Source organism: Esox lucius, chromosome 10, assembly GCF_011004845.1.
Source record: "Esox lucius isolate fEsoLuc1 chromosome 10, fEsoLuc1.pri, whole genome shotgun sequence".
Classification (NCBI taxonomy): domain Eukaryota; kingdom Metazoa; phylum Chordata; class Actinopteri; order Esociformes; family Esocidae; genus Esox; species Esox lucius.
This window is the reverse complement of record NC_047578.1, coordinates 28,650,687-28,675,055: the sequence shown is the minus strand read 5'-3', so window position 1 is coordinate 28,675,055 and position 24,369 is coordinate 28,650,687. Positions and strand designations below refer to the sequence as shown.

Sequence of the window (24,369 nt, the reverse complement as noted above, 5' to 3'; positions counted from 1 at the left end):
AAGATAAATTAAGTCAGAACTTTTCCCACTTTTAATGTGACCTATAATGTGAACAATTCAATTGAAAAACAAACTGACATTTTCGAGGGGGAAAAATTAACAATAAAAATCTAACAATAACCTGGTTGCACAACAATAACCTGTTGTGTGTTCTAGCTTGTGCCTGAAAACCTTCTTTCTTCCAATCTACATTCTGATAAATTCCACTAGGTGTAAAAATCTCCTAGGCAGAGATGGGGACAAGTCACACATGGTCAAGTCCAAGCAAGTCTCAAGTCTTAACCATCAAGTCTCGAGTCAAGTCTCAAGTCACAGTTCAGATAAATCAAGCAAGTCAAGTCAAGTCAAGGGTTCACCCTGTGGAATCTGGGCATTAACAATTACAATTTTCATTGGAAGGGAATGTGCCTAGATAAGGAGAACAACAGAAACATCTCTGTTTAGGTTATCTCTCTGTAGGTTGTTGTCACGGCTGGGTGTAGTGGAGTGTGTCGAAGAACTTGGAGCCAAACGCAGGGAGGCGATAAACAAAACTATATTCTCAAAAATATAATAATACAACAAAGGCACGCTATACACGGCGATAAAACGCTCAAACGAACGTGCCTCTCTCCACAATATAAAGACATAGAACAATACCACACAAAGACATCCAGAAACACAGGAACTAATATAGGCAACCTAATGAGGGAATGGACACCAGGTGTGTGCAATAACAAGACATGACAGTGCCGTGGGAGGAGGAGCGGCGTGGCTAGAGGACCGGCGACGACGCGCGCCGAATACCACGTCGGGGGGGATGGGATGAATGACCAGAGGAATGTTTACGATGGCCATATGGCAGGGGGGGTTGACTTCTAAAAACATGGTCTTTGCTAGATAGAAACGCCTTCAGTGTATATATCAGCTTGTAACCAACATTACAGTGAGAAGATACTGGAACGTTCACCGAATGACATCTGTGCTGCAATTCTCCAATAAACTTGAGCGAACTTCTCCCTCGATTTGATACGGGTTCTACATTATTTTACCACTATACGTAACCGCCGATTTCTAACAACCCTAAGCAAGTCAAGTCGAGTCCTTATAAGTTTCAAGTCAAGTCAAGTCACAGTACTAAAGGGATGAACACACACACACACACACACACACTGTCCTCTGTTTCTGACGTGTGCTCGGTGTGAAGCTCGATTTCAAAATCAAATATTTTTCTACAATTTTTTGGGGGGACGAAGCGGAGGGAACTTTAATCAGCCTGAAGGGGTTGTATTCGCTATAACAACCGCCTCGCTATACCTTATACCAAATAAATCTATAATTTGACACAAAATATTGATTTCAAAAGGAATTTATTGATTTAAAAACGATTATATTGCTTCCTCTAAAGAAAATAGTCCGTTCTGTCTCTGGTTAGAATCCTGCTGCGTCCATAGCAACGCGCTGTTTTTCATGGCAACGGTCTGTTATCAAGATATAACACGCATTCTGCACTGGAATTCAGCCAATCCATGTAATAAGGGCTAATAATAACAACCTTATAAACTAATTATTGTGACTGAAAAACTGCCTAATATGTAATTACGCTGTATTCTTGTCTGTATGAGTAAAAAAAAAAACCTCTTCGAAATGTTTAGGTGCTAGTAATCACATCGGCGCCTCCATGTTAGCCTTTCATGCAGTAAAGTTAACTGTTTTGGAGTAAGCACAATGCTTTTTAGTTTCCACACGCAGTCCACAAACACTTGAAAATGCCCACATTTAATACAGATCTTATAGCCTACGTGTAATAATATACATTCCCGCTCATTTTAAGATGCCCATCAACATTAAAATTCAGGCAATACCACTGTTATAGTGAAATTCCCTTACATCTATTTACCAGACGTATTCAGTAATGACAATGGTCACATTTCTAACAAGAAAAAAATATATATATAATATGCAACCAAGGCCAAATTATGACAAACAAAAGATTAATTCAATACATTAGTAACTTAATCGTTATAGATCTTAGTGAAACTGAATATAAACAGATTACTTTCTTACCTTTCCTTGTGGTTCTTAAAATAACGAATGAAATTTGACGTTGTTGCATATTTTGCATCTGGCAAATCTTTTTTTATTCATTTTTTTTATTTATCCAAACGATACTATTTGTGGAGCTCGACTAACGTTACTGTCTGCCATGTTTGGCGTGGTTTGAATTGTGCAGCGTTAAAGGCACATACGCTGATTATTGGTGCTGATGTAACAACATATAAAATAATTTTATTGCTGTTTGTTTATTATAAGTTCAAGTCATTGTCGAGTCTTCCACTTCAAGTCAAGTCTCTAGGTAACTTGTTCTCAAGTCAAAGTCAAGTCAAGTCATTTTCATACTTTAATCAAGCAAGTCACAAGTCCTGAAAATTGTGACTGGAGTCACACTCGAGTCAAGTCATGTGACTCGAATCCCCCACCTCTGCTCCTAGGTGTATTTTATACAGAATACCTTCACTGTGCATGTCCTGACAACATATGTGCACATAAATTGCAGTTATTATGGGCAATGGCAGTATTGGCAGAAATCTCAATTTCTTCATTTACACTCAAGAGGCTCTAGGGTGTTGGTAGAAATTTTCTTCAAGAAGGTGCAAATTCCAAAAGGCCTAGTATCTTATTTTGTGTATTTTATTAACATTCCAAGCCAAGAAGGCTACATCCTAAGGTCCAGACATAAATTAAAGACATAATAAAGAGCATTCACCCCAAATAAAGAGCATTCAATAAGTACATTTGACATTTTTCATTATAAATTTAATTGGCCGTAATACGTAACTGATAACAAAGCATGACAATAAAAAGTGATATTGCAAAGATAACATATATCTATATAGTTATATAACTTTTCTTTTTAGCAATTGCATATTTACATTACATTTTCAAAGTAAATGTCGAAAGAAAAGCTCTTATATTCTCTGTAATAACACATTTTATTTTTTTACAGATTTATATATATATGTATTTTGCTTTATGAATCCAAACAGTGGGGAAGACAGAGGACACACTTTAATGAGAAACCAGTGGGGACGCTGCAGTGACACATGCACCAGAGGCATTAGTTAGACCTTTGAGGCATTAGTTAGACCATTGGACCACTACAGGCAACACAGTTTACCATTCTAATTGATGCTCATCATTATTCTATATACAGATAATGCACATTGTTTTAACAGCATGTACAGTGGGGAGAACATGCTTTGTAAGTGGGAAAACCTGCAAAATCGGCAGTGTATCAAATACTTGTTCTCCCCACTGTATGGTGTACAAGCTAAGTTAACAATTTCTCAGGAGACAACTAATACTGTTATCTTTGTTTCACTCATCACACAATAAAAATAAAAAATTCAAATGAATTCTGGAAATCTTATATTTGTTTCAAAATCTGAATACTAGATGACATTGTAAAAATTAAGAACACTATTTCCTATTCAACAGGTATCCTTTATATCCAGAGTGTTAGAAACGCAAAATCTTTGGCTAGATGAGGGGATGGAGTCCATGGGTTCTGGTGTATTAGCAGTCTGGGCAGATGTGGCTTTTGGATTGAGCTGAACCTTGATTTTCTTCAGGCAGATGCTGAGCCTGCTTCTAACAGCAGAGGAGGACAAGTAGAAGATGATGGGGTCCAGACAGGCATTGAAGGTTGTTAGTAGAAGGGCATATTTGCGCCAACAAGGGACTTTTCCGTCTATCATCCCAAATAAATGGGACACGTTGTAAGGTCCAAAGCAGAGTGTAAATACCACAAGAGTGCCAATGGCCAAACCGATAGCCCGCATGCGGCGGTGCCGGGTGATGTTGGGAATCTGAGACAGGATACGGATGAAGTTGACATAGCAGAAGGTGCAAATCAGGAAAGGAACACAGAAGAGTATGACAAACAACTCTAAGCGTACTGGGTTAAGGATAATGAGCTGTTTTTTACTGAATTTGTCATAGCAGAATATGTCATCGGGGCTTTTGCTTAATTCCATTTGTAAGACAATGCTGCAGTTAGCAAAGGACGTGATCCAGAAAATCACACAGGCCACCTGTGTCTTGACCACCCTACCTGGAGCTGTGAATCTTACAGGACATGCAACGCTAAGGTAACGCTCCACACTCACTGCAGTAAGGAGGAGGGTGCTGTTATAAATGGTGGAGTAGAACAGGAAACCAGTTATTGGACACAAGAAGCGAGGAAGGATCCATTTCCCATTATCAGCAGCTTCCTTCATCTTTAAAGGCAGGAAGATGAGGAAGATTAAGTCGGAGATGGTCAGGTTGAGTAGCAGGATGTCAATGGGTGTAGGCTTGCGGTGTACTTTTCGGCAGAAAGTATAAAATGCCAGGATGTTGGCTGGCATCCCAATCACAAAGGTAGTGATGTAGGCAAACTGTGCAAATCCAATGGGATAACATGGTTCATTTGTCCAATTTCCAGCTGTTGTTGCTACCATTGTAGTCACTACAAGAGATGAGAGCATCATGATGGTCAGTTGCAAATGAGACAATAAACATCTCAGCAAAAATAGTTGAATTATTCACTTCCTGTCATTAATTTATTATTCTATTATCTATTATTTTATGTGATCAGATAAGGCCAAAGTGCATTAAAAGTATCGTTGGGTGTCAAGCCATGGACGTTATAGGTCATTTTAAGAATTTGTTGCTCCCACTGCTATTTAAAATGTTTTGAAAGCTGAAATGGACAGTGACTTTGTCTGACTAATCACAGAATCACAGTTATTCTGCAGGTGGTTCTGAGATGAATAACATCTTTGTAAGAAACTATTGAGTCATAAAAAAGTGCTATGTTCCTCTCAAAGTCGAGAATGAATGGCCTATTCTTGATTATTATGTCAACAACAATGAGGTAATGATAACATTATTCAGCTGGAGGATTGGCCATATAGGGCCTGTCTATAAAAACTTTATAATTGTACTGTTTAATTATGTAAAATGTGCTTCTTATAAACAATTATTGCAAGGAACATGACACCAAAATGTATGGTTGAATGTATGAATGTATGTATGAATAGAGGCACCAGAAAGTAGGATTTTGGAGAAAATCATGGAACCATCCTATATTTTTCTCCCAGACATCTTTTTCATCTGCTTGCTATGGTATCTTTTATGGCATGTCTGGTCTTGTCTTTGTCAGTAAAGCATCTTCGACCTTTCTTCAGGGCCTCCGTTTAAAGCTTCATGACTGAGTTTTAAATCTGCAATAGGTAGGATTTTTTCATTTAAAAAAAATGTTGTGTCCATATAAACATGATTTTAAATGCTCCCTGTGAGAGATTGTTGGCACCACAGACAGCTCTCCACCCCTAGAATCCCACTCTGAAAATGTTCCTTGGGTTGTAACAATGCAGCCAATCCTATTCCAGCCAATCTTTAGCCATGTATATCTTGTTATAAAATAGACATTCATTCAACTAGATAGATAACATTTCTTACCCATGTTGTTGCCTTTGCATTTAGCTGGTTCTCTGTTGATTCATTTTTGGTTCACTTTGTCTAAAAATTACATCAGATCCCCTGCATGCACTTTCATGTACAAACCCGATTCCAAGAAAGTTGGGACACTGTACAATTGTGAATAAAAACAGAATGCAATGATGTGGAAGTTTCAAATTTCAATATTTTATTCAGAATACAACATAGATGACATATCAAATGTTTAAACTGAGAACATTTATCACTTTAAGGGAAAAATAAGTTGATTTTAAATGTCATGGCATCAACACATCTCAAAAAAGTTGGGACAAGGCCATGTTTACCATTGTGTGGCATCCCCTCTTTTTATAACAGACTGCAAACGTCTGGGGACTGAGGAAACAAGTTGCTCAAGTTTATGAATAGGAATGTTGTCCCATTCTTGTCTAATACAGGCTTCTAGTTGCTCAACTGTTTTAGGTCTTCTTTGTCGCACCTTCCTCTTTATGATGCGCCAAATGTTTTCTATGGGTGAAAGATCTGGACTGCAGGCTGGCCATTTCAGTACCCGGATCCTTCTTCTAAGCAGCCATGACATTGTAATTGATGAAGTATGTGGTCTGGCATTGTCGTGTTGGAAAATGCAAGGTCTTCCCTGAAAGAGATGACGTCTGGATGGGAGCATATGTTGTTCTAGAACTTCGATATAACTGTCAGCATTGATGGTGCCTTTCCAGATGTGTAGGCTGCCCATGCCACACACACTCATGCAACCCCATACCATCAGAGATGCAGGCTTCTGAACTAAGCGCTGATAACAACTTGGGTTGTCCATGTCCTCTTTAGTCCGGATGACATGGCGTCCCAGTTTTCCAAAATGAACTTCAAATTTTCATCCATCCCCGGTGGATCCACCCATCCGAAACAGATGCCCAAGCCACCTCAGCTGACCCCTCTCGATGTGGAGGAGCAGCGGCTCTACTCTGAGCTCCTCCCGGGTGACCGAGCTTCTCACCCTATCTCTAAGGGATCGCCCAGCCACCCTGCGGAGAAAGCTCATTTCGGCCGCCTGTATCCGGGATCTTGTCCTTTCGTCATGACCCAAAGCTCATGACCATAGGTGAGAGTAGGAACGTAGATTGGCCGGTAAATCGAGAGCTTCGCCTTGCAGCTCAGCTCTTTCTTCACCACGACAGACCGATACATCGACCGCATTACTGCAGAAGCTGCACTGATCCGTCTGTCAATCTCCAGTTCCATCCTTCCCTCACTCGTGAACAAGACCCCTAGATACTTAAACTCCTCCACTTGAGGCAGGCACTCTCCCCAAACCTGAAGTGGGCAAGCCACCCTTTTCCGACTGAGTACCATGGCCTCGGATTTGGAGGTACTGATTCTCATCCCCACCGCTTCACACTCGGCTGCAAACCGTCCCAGCGCATGCTGAAGGTCCTGGTTTGAAGGGGCCAACACAACAACATCATCCGCAAAGGGCAAAGACGAAATTGTGTGGTCCCCAAACCTGACACCCTCCAGCCCCTGGTTGCGCCTAGAAATTCTGTCCATAACCGGCGACAAAGGGCAGCCCTGCCGGAGTCCAACATGCACTGGGAACAAGTCTGACTTACTGCCGGCAATGCGGACCAAGCTCCTGCTTCGGTCGTACAGGGACCTGACAGCCCTTAGCAAAGGACCCAGGACCCCATATTCCCGAAGCACTCTCCACAGGATGCCGCGAGGGACACAGTCGAATGCCTTCTCCAAATCCACAAAACACATGTGGATTGGTTGGGCAAACTCCTATGAACCCTCCAACACCCCATAGAGGGTATAGAGCTGGTCCAGTGTTCCACGGCCCGGACGAAAACCACACTGTTCCTCCTGAATCCAAGGTTCTACTATCGGCCGTATTCTCCTCTCCAGAACCCTGGCATAGACTTTCCCGGGCTGAGAAGTGTGATCCCCCTATAGTTGGAACACACCCTCCGGTCCCCCTTCTTAAAAAGAGGGACCACCACCCCGGTCTGCCATCCCAAAGGCACTGTCCCCGACCGCTACACGATGTTGCACAGGCGTGTCAACCAAGACAGCCCCACAACATCCAGAGACTTGAGGTACTCAGGGCGGATCTCTTCTCTTCCTGGGAAGGTGTTCCGGTCCTGTCCCACCGGGAGGAGACCCCGGGGAAGACCTAGGACACGCTGGAGGGACTATGTTTCCCAGCTGGCCTGGGAACGCCTCGGAAGAGCTGGAGGAAGTGTCTGGGAGAGGGAAGTCTGGGCATCTCTGCTTAGACTGCTGCCCCCGCAACCCGGCCCCAGATGAAGCGGAAGAAGATGAATGAACTTCAAATTTTGATTCATCTGACCACAGAACACTTTTCCACTTTGCCACAGTCCATTTTATATGATTCTTGGCCCAGAGAAAACGCCTGCGCTTCTGGATCCTGTTTAGATACGGCTTCTTTTTTGACCTATAGTTTTAGCCAGCAATGGCGAATGGCACGGTGGATTGTGTTCACCGACATTGTTTTCTGGAAGTATTCCTGAGCCCATGTTGTGATTTCCATTACAGTATCATTCCTGTATGTGATGCATTGCCGTCTGAGGGCCCGGACATCATGGGCATCCAGTATGGTTTTCCGGCCTTGACCCTTACGCACAGAGATTGTTCCAGATTCTCTGAATCTTTGGATGATATTATGCACTGTAGATGATGATAACTTCAAAGTCTTTGCAATTTTTCTCTGAGAAACTCCTTTCTGATATTGCTCCACTATTTTTCGCAGCAGCATTGGGAGAATTGGTGATCCTATGCCCATCTTGACTTCTGAGAGACACTGCCACTCTTTTTATACCCAATCATGTTGCCAATTGACATAATAAGTTGCAAATTGGTCCTCCAGCTTTTCCTTATCTGTACATTTAACTTTTCCAGCTTCTTATTGCTACCTGTCCCAACTTTTTTGGAATGTTTAGCTCTCATGAAATCCAAAATGAGCCAATATTTGGCATGACATTACAATGTCTCACTTTCAACATTCGATATGTTATCTATATTCTATTGTGAATTAAAGTTTATGAGATTTGTAAATTATTCCATTCCTTTTTTACTCACAATTTGTACAGTGTCCCAACTTTTTTGGAATCGGGTTTGTAGTTAGGAAAGAGAAATCCAGCTGTCAATCAAACTCAGGCTGGGGTGGGGGGGGGGGGGGGGTGGGGGGGTTAGAGGAAATAATTTTGGGCACTGTTTCTCACTTTTCAATAATTTTCAGAATGTTACCTGATCCAGCATTAAGATTACACTAACTGTTTTAACTGTATTAAAACCCATTTAATCCCATCGGTCACAAGAGTCACCGTAAAACATTTTCTAGTTATAAGGCTCTAAAAATTTTACTGAATGATGTATCAATGCATTTCCATCAAATATTGAAATACTTAAGGGTCTCAATTAAATATGTGCAGTGTCATCCTTAGTTATCAAATATCTAAAATAATACATTTGTCCTTGTGCTAATGTTTCATTCAAATTATACAGATATCTTCATGTACACATTGAGGTAGCCCGAGCCGGAGGGGGTCCCCGAGGAGCCACTGCCACCACCACCATCGGAGTGTCCCTATTTATTCACCTGCAACCTAGATTCCTAATGACTGTACACTCGTAGGAACTATTGTACACTCAAAATTCCTCAGTAACCCAAACTATAATAGGTGCAATAATTCCAACTATTGAAATATTTATTCATTTATCAACAAATATACATGCAGAAAAGAATTTGAGTCGTAAAATCCTGCTTTTAGAGCACATGCTGGAAAATAAAAAAGATATAAAAAGGATATCTTTCCTATGATACATGAGTATCAAAGTGTTTACTGTTTCTTAAAAAGGGATACAAATTCTTATTAAAAGGCCATTCGTGATCACAGGTCGCATTATAGACACCCCCTGAACTGTGTGGGAACTGAACTGAGATCACGATCGACCAAGAACATCTTTGTGGGCAATTACAAAACTGAAATGTCCTTCACAATAAATAAAACATGACATTGTTATTCTCCAAAGAGCACCATATTCCTGTGCCTAAAGGTTTTTTGTTGTTGTCGAAGCTGGATGTATCAAATTATGTTTATATTATGTCTCTGCCTTATCATCTACCATATGCCACCCAGCAGAATGTCAAAAGATGAAAAGAAAAATGTTGTTCCTTTAATTAACATCTGTCACAAGTTTCATGCATTTTATGGAAATTACTGTAAATCCATGATACTTTAGAAGTACTGTGTCTTGGAGTTTAACAGTGAATACTGTAAAATTTAGAGACATCTAACGTCAACTAGACATTTTGTTTTATTTCAAGAAATCTTATTAAGTAGGATTATATCAGTGCACTGGCAGATAATTTAGTTTATTTTTCTCATATAATTAAATATGATATATAATTACAGTTAAAACACAGCTCTCCATGATTAACAACTTTTAAAAAAACATGTTACTTTTCTTAATTAAATGACAGCAGACAAGGAATGGGAAACATATTGTGTTAAACATTCTTCACTCATGGTAGTATTTTTTTAACAGTACAAATTATCAAATTATTAACTGTAACTTATCTTACCGAAATAAGTGCTTCCGTCACTCCTTACCATACTGGTTACTGTTGGCTTCCTGTAAGTTTACTGTGAATTCAACTTGTTGTACTCATATTAGGATGTATCTATGATGAGGAAATGACTAATTGCAAAATGCGGAAATGGTGTCAAATTACATTTTTAAGACTTAAATGCTGTACCTATTTAGGTATTCTTAATTTCCCCAACTGTTATAGGTGATTTTTGAACTAATGCTATCTCATAATTAATAATAATTTTATTATATAGTTGTCTATTTTACGTGGGTTAGTTATTCAAAGACTCAAGCTTTTTGGATTAAGAACAAATATAAACCAAAAAATATATATATATATATACGTTAACAAATAGAGGTGAAAAAGGCACAAGGTCAAGATGCATTGCAATGCATCGGAAATGTTGTGGGTTTAAGGGCCTTGCTCAAGAACTCAACAAGGAAATGTTTTCATGTTAATATTTGCCACACGAATTCCTCTTTTTGCTTTTCTTATCTAGCGCTATGGTCTAGTAATTGAACAAGCCACCTCTTCAGCTACAGGTCCAACTCTAGGTGCTTGGAAACCTACCACCCTTTGCTCTGTTTGTATTGTATTCAGATTTATCTTTTGCACAGTGAATGTAGTGATGTACATATAATCATCAATCAGAATCATATTTTAAAATACAATGTCATCCTCAAGATTTGGAAAAATTAAAAAAACAACCCCAAAAAGAAAATCAGAATTTGACTTTTTAATAATACCGACATTGCAGTAACTTTATAGAAGTACTTCTGCTCTCACTCTTTGATGTGTAATCTGGACCAAAACATCATAGAATAGTACTCATTACATACAGTTAGGTCCGGAAAGAATTGGACACTGACACAAGTTTTGTTATTTTGGCTGTTCACCAAAATATGTTCAAGTTACAGTTAAATAATAATATGGACTTAAAGTGTGGTCTCTCAGCTTTAATTTGAGGGTATTCACATCCAAACTGGAGGAAGGGTTTGGGAATTACAACTCTTTAATATGTAGCCCCCTCTTTTTCGAGGGACCAAAAGTAATTGGACAATTGACTCAAAAGCTGTTTCATGGACAAGTGTGCACTATTCCTTAATTTTGTCTTCATCATTCAAGCAAGTAAAAGGTCTGGAGTTGATTCCAGGTGTGGCATTCGCATTTGGAAGCTGTTGCTGTGAACCCATAATTTCCTTTTCAACTTTTTTGGAAAGGAAAGAAAAAGGTGCAGTGGTCTCTTAATTTTTTCCGGAGCTGTAAATCTTAAAACCAGGACAGCTACACTAGAAACAAGTAAAGAGTGAATAATTTTTTCAATATGTAGGAATATGTGCTTAAATTTAGCATCCTATGCTATTGCAATCGTTTTGAAATAAGGCTATATGCCCCTCCATGAATTGCCACCTTAACGTGGTGGAGGGGTTTGAGTACCCGAGTGACCCTAGGAGCTATGTTGTCTTGGGCTATATGCCCCAGGTAGGGTCTTCCAAGGCAAACAGGTCCTAGGCGACGGGTAAGACTAAGAGCGATTCAAAACCCTTTATTGATGAGAAAAAGTTTGAGGTCTGTGACATCGCCCGGTATGGCACAGCCGGGGCCCCACCCTGGAGCCAGGCCCGGGGTTGGGGCTCGTACGCGAGCGCCTGGTGGCCGGGTCTTTCCCCATGGGGCCCGGCCGGGCTCAGCCCGAAGGAGCTACATGGGGCCGCCTTCCTGTGGGCTCACCACCTGCGGGAGGGACCATAAGGGGCCAGTGCGGAGAGGATCGGGCGGCAGTCGAAGGCGGGGGACTAGACAACCTGATCCCTAGACACGGAAACTAGCTCTAGGGACGTGGAACATCACCTCGCTGGTGGGGAAGGAGCCTGAGATTGTGCGTGAGGTTGAGAGGTTGCGACTAGAGGTAGTCGGGATCACCTCTACGCACGGCTTGGGCTCTGGAAACACACTCATTGAGAGAGGATGGACTCTTCACCACTCTGAAGTTGCCCATGGTGAGAGGTGGCGGGCTGGTGTGGGTTTGCTTATAGCTCCCCAGCTCTGCCGCCATGTGTTGGAGTTTACCCCGGTGAACGAGAGGGTCGTTTCCCTGCGCCTACGGGTTGAGGATAGGTCTCTCACTGTTGTTTGTGCCTACGGGCCGAACGGCAGTGCAGAGTACCCGACCTTCTTGTAGTCTCTGGGAGGGGTGCTGGAAAGTGCTCCGACTGGGGACTCTATCGTTCTACTGGGGGACTTCAACGCCCACGTGGGCAACGACAGTGACACCTGGAGGGGCCCCCCTGGTCTGAACCCGAGCGGTGTTCAGTTATTGGACTTAACGAACACCAAGTTCAAGCATAAGGGTGTCCATCAGTGCACGTGGCACCAGGACACCCTAGGCCGTAGGTCGATGATTGACTTTGTTGTCGTTTCATCTGACCTGCGGCCGTATGTCTTGGACACTCGGGTGAAGAGAGGGGCGGAGCTGTCAACTGATCACCACCTGGTGGTGAGTTGGATCCGATGGCGGGGGAGGAAGCTGGACAGACTCGGCAGGCCCAAGCGTACTGTAAGGGTCTGCTGGGAACGTCTGGCCGAGTCTCCTGTCAGAGAAATCAGAGCTTCGACTGGATCCCGAGGGAGGCTGGAGATATTGAGTCTGAGTGCACCATGTTCTCCACCGCCATTGTCGAAGCGGCCGCTCGGAGCTGTGGCCGTAAGGTCTCCGGTGCCTGTCGAGGCTGAAGTCACAGAGTGCATGTTGGACTCCGGCAGGGCTGCCCTTTGTCGCCGGTCCTGTTCGTAATTTTTATGGACAGAATTTCTAGGCGCAGCCAGGGGCCGGAGCGTGTCAGGTTTGGGGACCACACGATTTCGTCTGTGCTCTTTGCGGATGATGTTGTCGTGTTGGCCCCTTCAAACCAGGACCTTCAGCATGCACTGGGACAGTTTGCAGCAGAGAGTGAAGCGGTGGGGATGAAAATCAGTACCTCCAAATCCGAGGCCATGGTCCTCGGTCGGAAAAGGGTGGCTTGCCCACTTCAGGTTGGTGGAGAGTGCCTGCCTCAAGTGGAGGAGTTTTTGTATCTAGGGGTCTTGTTCACGAGTGAGGGAAGGATGGAACGGGAGATTGACAGACGGATCGGTGCAGCTTCTGCAGTAATGCGGTCGATGTATCAGTCTGTCGTGGTGAAGAAAGAGTTAAGCCGCAAGGCGAAGCTCTCGATTTACCGGTCAATCTACATTCCTACTCTCACCTATGGTCATGAGCTTTGGATGATCCCGGATACAGGCGGCGATCTTTCTCCGCAGGGTGGCTGGGCGATCCCTTAGAGATAGGGTGAAAAGCTCGGTCACCCGGGAGGAGCTCAAAGTAGAGCCGCTGCTCCTCCACATCGAGAGGGGTCAGCTGAGGTGGCTTGGGCATCTGTTTCGGATGCCTCCAGAACGCCTTCCTGGGAAGGTGTTCCGGTCCCGTCCCACCGGGAGGAGACCCCGGGGAAGACCTAGGACACGCTGGAGGGACTATGTCTCCCGGCTGGCCTGGGAACGCCTCGGTGTCCCCCGGAAGAGCTGGAAGAAGTGTCTAGGGAGAGGGAAGTCTGGGCATCTCTGCTTAGACTGCTGCCCCCGCAACCCGGCCCCAGATAAGCGGAAGAAAATGATGATGATGACCCTGAAATGTACAGAAAAATACTGTGCTTAAAATATGTAATTCTAACTAAGATAAAGGTACTACTACAAGAAATGAGAATGGCTTGAAGAAAGAAATCATCTCTTTTCACTTCAGTATATCCAGAGGCTGACCTATGGAAAGATAAACATAATAGGGCTTTAAACCCTATAATAAACAACAAAATGCCTGCCTATTTATTAAAGGTTATTGGATCTCGGATCAGCCGATACATGCAGTTCTTCTATCGGAAACGATAGAAGTATTGTGCAACCCTAGTCAGAAATGAAATTTTTCCACTTGGCCATAGCCTTTTTATATGATGAAGTCATGTCGCGGTTGTGAATGGCGTCTGACAGAACTTCTGTCTGCAGCACAGAGAGAAGTGTCGCAATACAATTAGGATACGTGAGGTGAAAGTCATAATAACACGCCATAAGATACATCATGCTGGCATAGATATCCTCTTTTGGGAAGGTCACCACAAGCATGGTTCTGATGTCCAGTATGCAGCTGGTTTCACTGACAATCACAACAGGGCTGAAGAGTGGTCTCACTTGAAGAAAGGTGTTGGGGTCTTCTGCAGACAGTCACTATTACCTAGTTAAAATTAGCATGCTAACTTGGTTGGCCAAACTCCCAATTCAAATTAACTTTAGCTAACGTCAGCTTGCTAATGAGAAAAGTAGATGGTATAACATTACCTTTTAATACTGATATATGATCCATTCCTGGATATGTGTCATCCAATCCATCTTCACTCGTGGTGTTGTTGGATGACCCAAAGCTTGGACTGTCTTTGACGCCTTATATGTTTTATTAATAGCTCTCTGTAATGTAGCTCGATAATGTGACAAACGGACGTGATCCAACAGACATGCTACAGTAGCTCAAATTACTGAAAATGTTCATGCTGGTACTGATAGAAAGGTGTCAGAACACACAGTGCATCATCATTTGTTGATTATGGGGCTGTGTAGCCGCAGACCAGTCAGGGTGCCCATGCTGACCCCTGGAACCATTGCCGAAATCGCCTACAATGAGCATGTGAGCATCAGAACTGAACCATGGAGCAATGGAAGAAGGTGGCCAGGTCTGATGAATCACATTTTCTTTTACATCACATGGATGGCCGGGTGCACTGCTTACCTGGAGAATACATGGCACCAGGATGCACTATGGGAAGAAGGCAAGCCAAAAGAGGCAGTGTGATGCTTTGGGCAATGTTCTGCTGGGAAACCTTGGGTTCTGCCATTCACGTGGATGTTACTTTGACACATACCACCTACCTGAGCATTGTTGCAGACTATGTGCACCCTTTCATGACAATGATCTTCCCTGATGGCATTGGCCTCTTTCAGCAGGATAATGTGCCTTGCCACAAAGCAAAAATGGTTCAGGAATGGTTTGAGGAACACAACAAGTTCAAAGTGTTGACTTGCCCTCCAAATTCCCCAGATCTCAGCATAAGATTCAGCTTCATACTGACCTTGTATTCCTTGCACAGATTTGGTGTTAAAAATCTGCCAAAGTAGGGTCGCCGAATTGATCTCCCCATTTGCCAAAATCAGAAGGAAGGTGACTTTTTGATAACACAGACCAAAATTTGTAAATCTGGAAAATTCCATTCTAGCCTAGTTAGAATACGGGGCAATGTATGCTGAGTTCATTGGCTGTACAAACCAAACTGGCATGATATTTGACAGCCGATTCTACTGAAAGGGGAAGTTTCAATAAATCTTTGATACTCTTTGAGATATTAAAAGATTAGCTACCAAAGGTGGAAAACAGAAATGCTGCATTAATTTCTCAATTTCCCATGTGAGTACATGCCTAAAGGATGTACTCACATGACTGCATAAATGTAGCCCTCTTAGTTTAGGAGAAATCAAACTGGGGACTAATGGTTGTATGGAATTCTAGATATTCTCCTGAGTAAAAAGAGACATTTCCAGACACGGCGGTTCACCTAGTGTCCGTTCAAACCCTTTTTGAGTCTGTAGGTGATTAATGTCTGGAGATATAGACAAGTACAATACCTCTGTACTACACTGAAAGTGGAAGATTGTACATTGTTACTGTAAATGAATGGGGAAAACATACTTCCCACATGGAAAGATTAAAAACAGCACAGAGAAGCAAAGAAATTACAATAAAAAATATGGGAACACCAAATAGGCCAAGCCCTGTTCAATGAGTCACAAATCATGCTACTTCACTGGTCAAATACACCACTCAAAAACATTAAGGCAACATGAAATCACACATCAGGTGTCAATGAACAAAATATATCTAAGTTCTAAATCTTTATTGTACATTGTGTAATTCGTTGAGAACAAAATGACATACCAATTGAGGGTTGGATTCACACTCACACTGAAAATCACTGTAAACAGTTGAAATCACAGGTTATTCCAACTTCTGTGAATTTCATCATGGCAACTCATAATGTGACACAGTAGTGTGTATGGCCCCCATGTGCCTGTATGCACTCCCAACAACATCTGGGCAAGCTCCTGATGAGACGGCAGATGGTGTCCTGGGGGATCTACTCCCAGACCTGGATCAAGGCATCAGTGAGGTCCTGGACAGTCTGTGGTGCTACTTGGCGGTGTCGGATACACCAATACATAATGTACCCGAGGTTTGCAATTGGATTCAGGTCTGGGGAACGTGAGGGCCAGTCAATGGTATCAATGCCTTCGTCATCCAGGAACTTCCTACACTGGCCACATTAGGCCAATCATTGCCCTGCACCTGGTGGAACCCAGAGCCCACAGTACCAGCATATGGTCTGACGATTTCATCCCGGTACCTATCAGCAGTCATTGTATCATTGGCTAGCACGTGGAGGTCTGTGCGACCCTCCAAGGATATGCCTCCCCAGACCATCACTGATACACTGCCAAACTGGTCCTGTTGGCTTATATTGCAGGCAACATAATGTTCACCACCATGTCTCCATACTCTTTCACATCTGTCACGTGCTCAGTGTGATCCTGTAATCATTTGTGAAGAGAACAGGGTGCCAATGGCGGACCTGCCTATTCTGGTGTTCTCTGGTGAATACCAATCAAGCTGCACGGTACTGGGCTGTGAGCACAGGTCCCCCACTAGAGGACTTTGGGCCCTCATGCCACCCTCATGGAGTATGTTTCTGACAGTTTGGTCAGAAACATACACAGCAGGTGCCCGCTGAAGATCATTTTGTAGGGCTCTGGCAGTGCTCCTTCAGTTCCTCCTCGCACAAAGGAGCAGATACCGGTCCTGCTGCTGGGTTGATACCCTTCTATGGCCCTGGGAGACACAGCAATCCTTCTTGCGAATGGCATGTATGGATGTGCCATCCTGGAGGAGCTGGACTACCTGTGCAACATGAATGGGCTGCAGGTAGTGCCTCATGTTACCAGTAGTGACAAGGACACTAGCAAAATGCAAAACTAGTGAAGAATCAGTCAGGAAGGATAAGCAAGCAAGCAAGCAAGTTTATTTTTATAGCACAATTCATACATCGAAGCAATTCAATGTGCTTTACAAAGACAAATATATGAAAGTACAATAACATAAAAACAAATACTCAAATGAAAACATCAAAACAAATGAATACATCATAATAATAAAAAATACAATAAGAAAACATATAAATATTAAAAATGGGATAAAAACATAGGAAGCTATTAGGCTAAACAGTGTGGTTACGTTTAAGTGCTCAGTCATAGGCACGTGAGAAGTGGTGTTTTTAACCTGGATTTAAAATGTATACATTTGGACGGAGTTGATGTGGCCGCGTCAAACGCAAATAATCAGTGCTTCCCAACACACCTTTTCTCCTCAAATGTCGTGGCAAATTCCTTATAATGTTTTATGTTGAAGGCAGCACCATGTTACAGCTATCTAACAAATAGTTGCCTAATCTATTAAACAATTCCTATAAAAGTTATTTGGTGAAACTCTGTGGTTGTTTGGTGGCTGTGTTGTTCGGTGCATTTGACAAATAAACCTTCAAACTTGAAAAAGATATAACACCAGGTAGGCCTATTGCCTATCATTGTTCTGAGAATTATGCGTCAGGTAGGCTAAATACCATACCATACCATACCATCTTCTTCCGCTTATCCGGGGCCGGGTCGCGGGGGCAGCAGTCTAAATAATTTTTTTAAATGACTTGGCTTATATTATCGAAGATATACTCTGTTTTTAACAGCCATCCAACTAACCAAAACCGGAAAAACGTATACTAGCGCTTCCTCCATCACGAAACAGGTTATGCATGTCCACCTTTGCGCACATGATGACACACACACACACAACTGAGGCGTTCAAATAACAATAACAATAACAATGCGTTCAAATAACAATGTTTTTATAACATAAAGTAATAAACTCAAACATACAACGTGTCATAATTATTTTGTGCACCTATTCTTTTTCAATTTAAGTAATCATGTTTTCAAAAGTATCTGTAATCCGATTACAATATTTTTGTTGGTAACGTAACGTATTACAGTTAGTTTCTTGTAATCCGTTACTCCCAAACTCTGATGATAATACACTGACAATGGACACTTGACCCCAGTAGACCTGGACATTGTGACTTGGGGATGTTTGTTCTGAAGTGTACACGTGACCCCTTTAAGCGTCCAATTCGACAGTAAAACCTGTAACTTAGGCCAATAAACTTGCATGATTTGGGGACATTTTGTGATTACCGTAATGTACATTCAGCTCTGTACGCACACGGCAGACTGACACCCACCAGGACAAGGACACCCTGAGATGAGAGAGTACGGCCTTTCTGAAAGGAGGCAGGGTTGGATGCCATGTGCAATAGCTATTGCCATCTTCTAGGCCACCAGCTTGTAGTTCCCTGCCTGCACAACTACAACTACAACAACACTATAACATGTAAAGTGAAACATTTGGCCACTCTTTATTTGGTAAAAAGCTTTTCATAGCAGGTGACACCAGGGCCGGGCATTTTTATGACCACAGATATAGTGAATCTTTTAGGGCAAGACCCAGCAGACAGAAGAATTCCATCACTGGTCCCCCATCATCAACCTCGCCAGTGTCATCTTAGGACAGTCCTTCATCGGATTGATGTAATTGGATGTTGGTGCCAATTAATTCATTGGTGATTCTTAGAAGGATGGTCACCGAATTCTTAGTCATATTGGTCAATCTTTTTCTTAAAGAGTGTTTTTACACATACTTTTCTACCAGTTGAGCTGCATTATTAGATAATGTAACACTGGCTGGTATTGCATTGTCTAGTTGGTCGCATGGTGTTGCGTTGTCTGTTGTGATGAAGGATGTGGCACTGACTGGGTCTGCTTTGTCTGTCGGGCGCAGGACGATCTGGCTCTGGACGGTGTGGCATGTGTAAGTCTGGTTGCTGCTGCTATAGGTGGCCTTTGTAGTAAAGCCTTTACATGGTGTTCAAAAGTTGAAAGTAACACTGGCAATTGGTGCAAAAAATATTAGCAGTAGGTTGGTAAAGTATAAATATTGTGGTAGCCAATATTATGTTCCTAATATGTCGTGTGCATGTTTTTAAGTGGACGAGACAGTTGATACTTTTAGTTACACTACATTCATCTAACTCTGGGAAGTCTTGAAACAGGAAATAAATTAATTGATGTCCATAACTTGCTAACAAACACTTCAGAACCAGTTCCCATCTGCTGCTCCTTATGCTTTTACAAAACAAAGCACAGCAAGTCCCATGATTAATAATTACTCAAATGCATATATTACCTTCTCTATGTTTCCTGGTGTACTGCCAGCTGGGAAATTATGAAGGACATTTTGCATGTCAGACGCATGACCACAGGAGCCTCGAAAAATGTTAATGTGTAACGCATTGAATAAATGATTCACACTACTATAAAAACATCCTTTTGAGGCCAAGGTATTAACTGCAACAGGCATCAATAGCTACAGTTGCTGCTGCAGGGCACGTCCGGTGCGCCATAGAGAAAGGTCACACCGACAATGGCTCCACATTCATTACGTAGTTTATTGATTATTATTGTTTTTAATTTTGTTCATGCTGCACTGTCGCTCAAGCAGTATGATCAACAAGCACCTTTGGATATTTGCTCATCATTGAACACAGACCTTTACACCACTCACCGGAGGGGTTGCTGCAATTCTTTTGTTCTACCGCCGGTGACGCTGGTGAAAGAGAAAGAAGAAGGGTAAATGTGCCGGTGTCCTTTGCAGATCTCAGATTTGTGTATCACCCCTGATAGCTTTTCTATCTACCGGGAGGACAGAATGTCAGAGTCAGGTAAAAGTATGTTCGGAGGGGTCTGAACTATTGTTAACTCTCGCTGGGGAACGGATGTTGCAGTGCTATCAACACGCTGTTCACCAGACCAGGGGCCTCATGTACAAAGACTTGCGTTGAATTCATACTAAAACTTTGCGTACGGACAAAGCCATAAATGTGCGTACGCACCAAAAAAATCAGATGTATTAATCTCTGCATACGCAGCATTCCACATACGTTCTCTTTGTACATGCCAATCAACGCGAAATTGAGCGCACATGCACGAGCACCACACCACACCCTGTCTCCTCCCTCAATTAAATCAATTTAAATATGGTAATTAGTCCAATTTGGCAAAAGAAACCTGCAAGAACATGGCTAAAGCAAGCAAGAAACGAAATTTCACTGAAAACGAATTAGAGGTGCTACTATCAGAGGTAGAAACAAGAAAAAAAATTTTATTTGGAAATCTGTCCTCTGGAATTAATAATAAAAGAAAGAAAAAAGAATGGCCGAGTTTGTCTGATGCCGTCAACGCGGTGGGATCTGAGAGTCGCACCGTAAATGAACTGAAGAAGAAATGGTCAGACATAAAGGTGGAAGTTAAGCGGAGAACTGCTGCGCACCGACAAAGTGTGGGCAGAACAGGCGGTGGTACAGGGACGGATGAACTTGCACCCTTTGATCAGAGAGTTGCCTCTATTGTAGGAGACACGTTAATCTCTGGAATCGTATCCGCTGATGTAGGAGACTCGGATATACTACAGGACTGCCAGCAAGGTGACTCAGATTTATTTCCTTAACTTTGATATACATAGCCAGCCACCGTTTAATTTTAAAATGCATGCAATATAGCAAAAAGTACACCAGAGATTTCACGTATCCACTGCTTTTATTGCAAATGCGTGTACCCATTAATAAGGAACAGACTGAAATTACTGTTAAGATGTGCCTGTGTTTATTTGGACTTAGGAACCGCAGGAACGTCCACTGGCACGCACTCCGAGTCCGCACCACCTGAGCAGCCAGAGCCCATTCAGTCCAGCGTCTCCCGTGTCTCTAATGTTCCCCCCAGTGCTGAAGCCCGTCCATCTGGCCGTGTCTTGACGCATGCTGTTCTGGAGTCACAACAGCTAATTGTTAGGGCCATTGAAGAAATGAACAGTCACCTTAAAAATGTCACTGACGCACTCACAGAAATAAGCCATACATTAAAAGAATTGGTCAAAAAATGAACTTTGTGTCTGAGTACCATTTATATTGTCGCAATTACACATTGACGGGCCTGAATGGCTTGTTGATTGTGCTGCACATATACTGGTCCTGGGTCAGGGTCATCTGGCGGTGCCCCCACCTCACCAAGGGGTATGCCATGCCTGTGCACGACATTGTGCAGCACTCCACAGGCCAGTATGATGCGGCAAACCTTGTCAGGGCGGTATAACAGCATCCCCCCGGTCCTGTCAAGGCAGCGCCACCGACATTTCAGCTGCCCAATCGCCTGCTCCACAACTGACCGAGTGCGGGAATGGGCATCATTGTATCTGCGCTCTCGGTCAGTTTGTGGGTTGGTGAGGGGGGTTAACAGCCACGTCTTTAGTGGATAACCACTGTCTCCTGATGGGCAGTAATAATAATTACAGACACAAACATTTTACTTTTAGATAGAACCATGCATTTAAATGCATAACTTACCAAGTAGCCACCCATCGCGCAACCTGCCAGCTTGGAGTCTCATCCCAACCATGCTGTTTGTAAGGATATATGAATCATGGGTTGACCCAGGCCGCCTTGCCACAATATTTGTTAGGCGCATTTGTGCATCACATATAATCTGCACATTTATTGAATGGAAATGTTTCCGATTCACATATGCAAATTCGTCTTCAGATGGCGCCTTTATAGCAATATGTGTGCAGTCGATCGCTCCGATTACATTAGGAAAACCGGCTATCGCTGCAAATTGCGCTTTGATGTTTGGCTGGTCACCTGCATCGTATGGGAACGTAATATACCTGGTAGACAAGCGGATGATGCCGTCCCATACAGGTGGCATTGCACGGCTCAAACACGACTGGCTTATTCCTGAGCGGTCTGCCAGTTCTCTTTGGAAAGAACCGGTTGCTAGGAAACCAAGTGTAGTAAGCACCTGTAAAGGAACGGGTAATGCGTGGCTTCTCACTGTCTCTCTTTCCAAATTCGGACCCAACTCAGCGCAGAGCTCCAAGAGTATAGCCCTTGGAAATCTGAAACGGCTGATAAGCCAGTCATCATCGTGGGCCAGAAAATCACTGTGGTCCCTAAAAACCCGTTCTCTCCGGATTTGTCCATTGAAAATGTCTTCTAATAAAGCCAAAGCTGCCATTGCTAGACAGGTTGTATCAATTTTCACATCCTTTATATATGTTCTTACTTAATTGCATAATTAATAGAATATTCTAATAAGACTCGTGTGACAATAATATGGCAAATCATTTATCAATTACAAATTATAAGCAATATCTGGCAGGTGCGATGGAACAGTTCGTAGTGTAATGTTTGCCACTTCACTTTATTGCCTCTATGAGTCGCCAACGGACAAACATCATAAAAATGTACGTACGCCAGGCTTGAAGTTTACGTGGAAGAACGCACATTCTTACGTTAATTTCACTGTCCATCTGACCGTGAACGTGAAAGCTGGCGTACGCCGTGTTTTCGTGCGTACGCAAGATTGATACATGAGGCCCCTGGAGCTACTGACTGTGAAGATACGGTCATTCTACCTTCCGCAGGAATTCAGCTCAGCTATTATCACAGCAGTCTATATAACCCTGCAGGTAGATAGAATGCACGCACTGGAAGACCTATATGGAATAATAAATGGACTAGAGGATATCCACCCTGAGGCAGCTGCTGTTATTTTCTGCTGTAACTACCAACACATTAACTTTCCTAGTCAGGGTGATCAGACTCACTGACCATTGTAATTCACAAATACGAAACAGATACAAACCCCTCCCCCGCACTGCATTCGGTAAGGTAGATCACAAATAAATTCTGCTCCTCCTATCCAATAGACAATGCCTAAAACAGGAAACACTGCTTTGAAACAACAGATTGGTAGATGTTCTGTGATGCAGCCGATGGGAACATTGATGAATACACAGACTCTGTCTCAGCATAGAGTTGTGCTCATAAGTATGCGTACCCTGACAGAAATTGTGGCATTTTGGCTGTGATTTAGAAAATCTGACTTATAATGCAATTTATTTACATTTTATTTAAGGATAGTGATCATATGAAGCCATTTATTATCACATAGTTGTTTGGCTCCTTTTTCAATTCTAATGAGAACAGAAATCACCCAAATGGCCTTGATCAAAAGTTTACATACCTTTGAATGTTTGGCCTTGTTACAGGCAAAAAAGGTGACACACAGAAGTGAAAATGGCAATGTGAATTTCAATTAAAAACATATAAATTAAATCACTTATTAAGAAGTGGAAAATTCAGGTATCTCTAGTTATAAAGCCAAGGTCAAGTAGACCAAGAAAGATTTCAGCCTGCTCTGGAAAAAGATTGTGTTGTGGGTTCAAGGAGAAAAATTACTTGAACAAAAATTTGCTGCTTGGTCGAGTTGCCAGAAAGAAGCCTTTACTGTGCCAATGCCACAAAAAAGCCTGGTTATAATGTGTTTGACAACACCTTGACACACCTCACAGTCTCTGGCACACTGTAATTTGGAGTGACAAGACCAAAATAGAGCTTTATCGTCAGAACCGTAAGCACTATGTTTGGAGAGGGGTCAACAAGGCCTATAGTCAACAGAGTACCATCCTCACTGTAAAGTATGGTGGTGGCTCACTGATGTTTTGGGGGTGTGTGAGCTCTAAAGACATGGGGAATCTTGTGAAAATTGATGGCAGGATGAATGAAGCATGTTATCAGAAAATACTGGCAGAGAATTTGCATTCTTCTGCATGAAAGCTGCGCATGGGACGCTCTTGGTCTTTCCAGCACGACAATGACCCTAAGCACAAGGCCAAGTTGTGTCTCCTGACCGTAATATCATCAAGCCATTCTGGGGAGATCTCAAACATGCGGTTCATGCAAGACGACCAAAGACTTTGCATGACCTGGAAGCATTTTGCCAAGACAAATAGGCAGAATTTAGGGCCTCATAGACAACTATTACAAAAAAACTGCACGCTGTCATTGATGCTAAAGTGGGCAATACACAGTATCAAGAACTAAGGGTATGCAGACTTTTGAACAAGGGTCAGTTCATTTTTTTCTTTGTTGCCATGTTTTATTTTATGATTGTGCAATTCTGTTATGATGTACAGTTGAATGTGA

The 24,369-nt window shown here is 42.6% G+C and overlaps 2 protein-coding genes across 2 annotated transcripts; one reads left to right on the top strand and one right to left on the bottom strand.

Moving 5' to 3' along the window:
• Positions 1 to 2,548: 2,548 nt before the first annotated feature.
• LOC105007927 (free fatty acid receptor 3) lies at positions 2,549 to 10,128 on the bottom strand. Its single transcript, XM_010867061.4, has 2 exons — positions 10,088 to 10,128; positions 2,549 to 4,489 (listed from the first exon to the last, which is right to left on the bottom strand). Exons 1-2 carry the CDS (start codon positions 10,116 to 10,118, stop codon positions 3,471 to 3,473), a joined length of 1,050 nt encoding a protein of 349 aa, XP_010865363.2. The 5' UTR covers positions 10,119 to 10,128; the 3' UTR covers positions 2,549 to 3,470.
• An 8,934-nt stretch (positions 10,129 to 19,062) lies between these two features.
• Positions 19,063 to 21,291, top strand: LOC117594991 (nuclear apoptosis-inducing factor 1-like). The gene is made up of 3 exons (XM_034294840.1): positions 19,063 to 19,139; positions 20,528 to 20,811; positions 21,004 to 21,291. The coding sequence occupies exons 1-3, from the start codon at positions 19,063 to 19,065 to the stop codon at positions 21,264 to 21,266; spliced, it is 624 nt and encodes a 207-aa protein (XP_034150731.1). The 3' UTR covers positions 21,267 to 21,291.
• Positions 21,292 to 24,369: the final 3,078 nt, after the last annotated feature.

Excerpts from the sequence above, each read along its gene's own strand:
- LOC105007927 (XM_010867061.4), bottom strand. The coding sequence starts at position 10,118 with ATGGTAAGGAGTGACGGAAGCACTTATTTCG. Across the intron at positions 4,490-10,087 it reads TGACGGAAGCACTTATTTCG|TGACTACAATGGTAGCAACA; the intron begins GTAAGATAAGTT and ends CATCTCTTGTAG.
- LOC117594991 (XM_034294840.1), top strand. The coding sequence starts at position 19,063 with ATGAAGGATGTGGCACTGACTGGGTCTGCTTTGTCTGTCGGGCGCAGG. Across the intron at positions 19,140-20,527 it reads CTCTGGACGGTGTGGCATGT|AAAGAAAAAAGAATGGCCGA; the intron begins GTAAGTCTGGTT and ends TAATAATAAAAG. Across the intron at positions 20,812-21,003 it reads ACTACAGGACTGCCAGCAAG|GAACCGCAGGAACGTCCACT; the intron begins GTGACTCAGATT and ends ATTTGGACTTAG.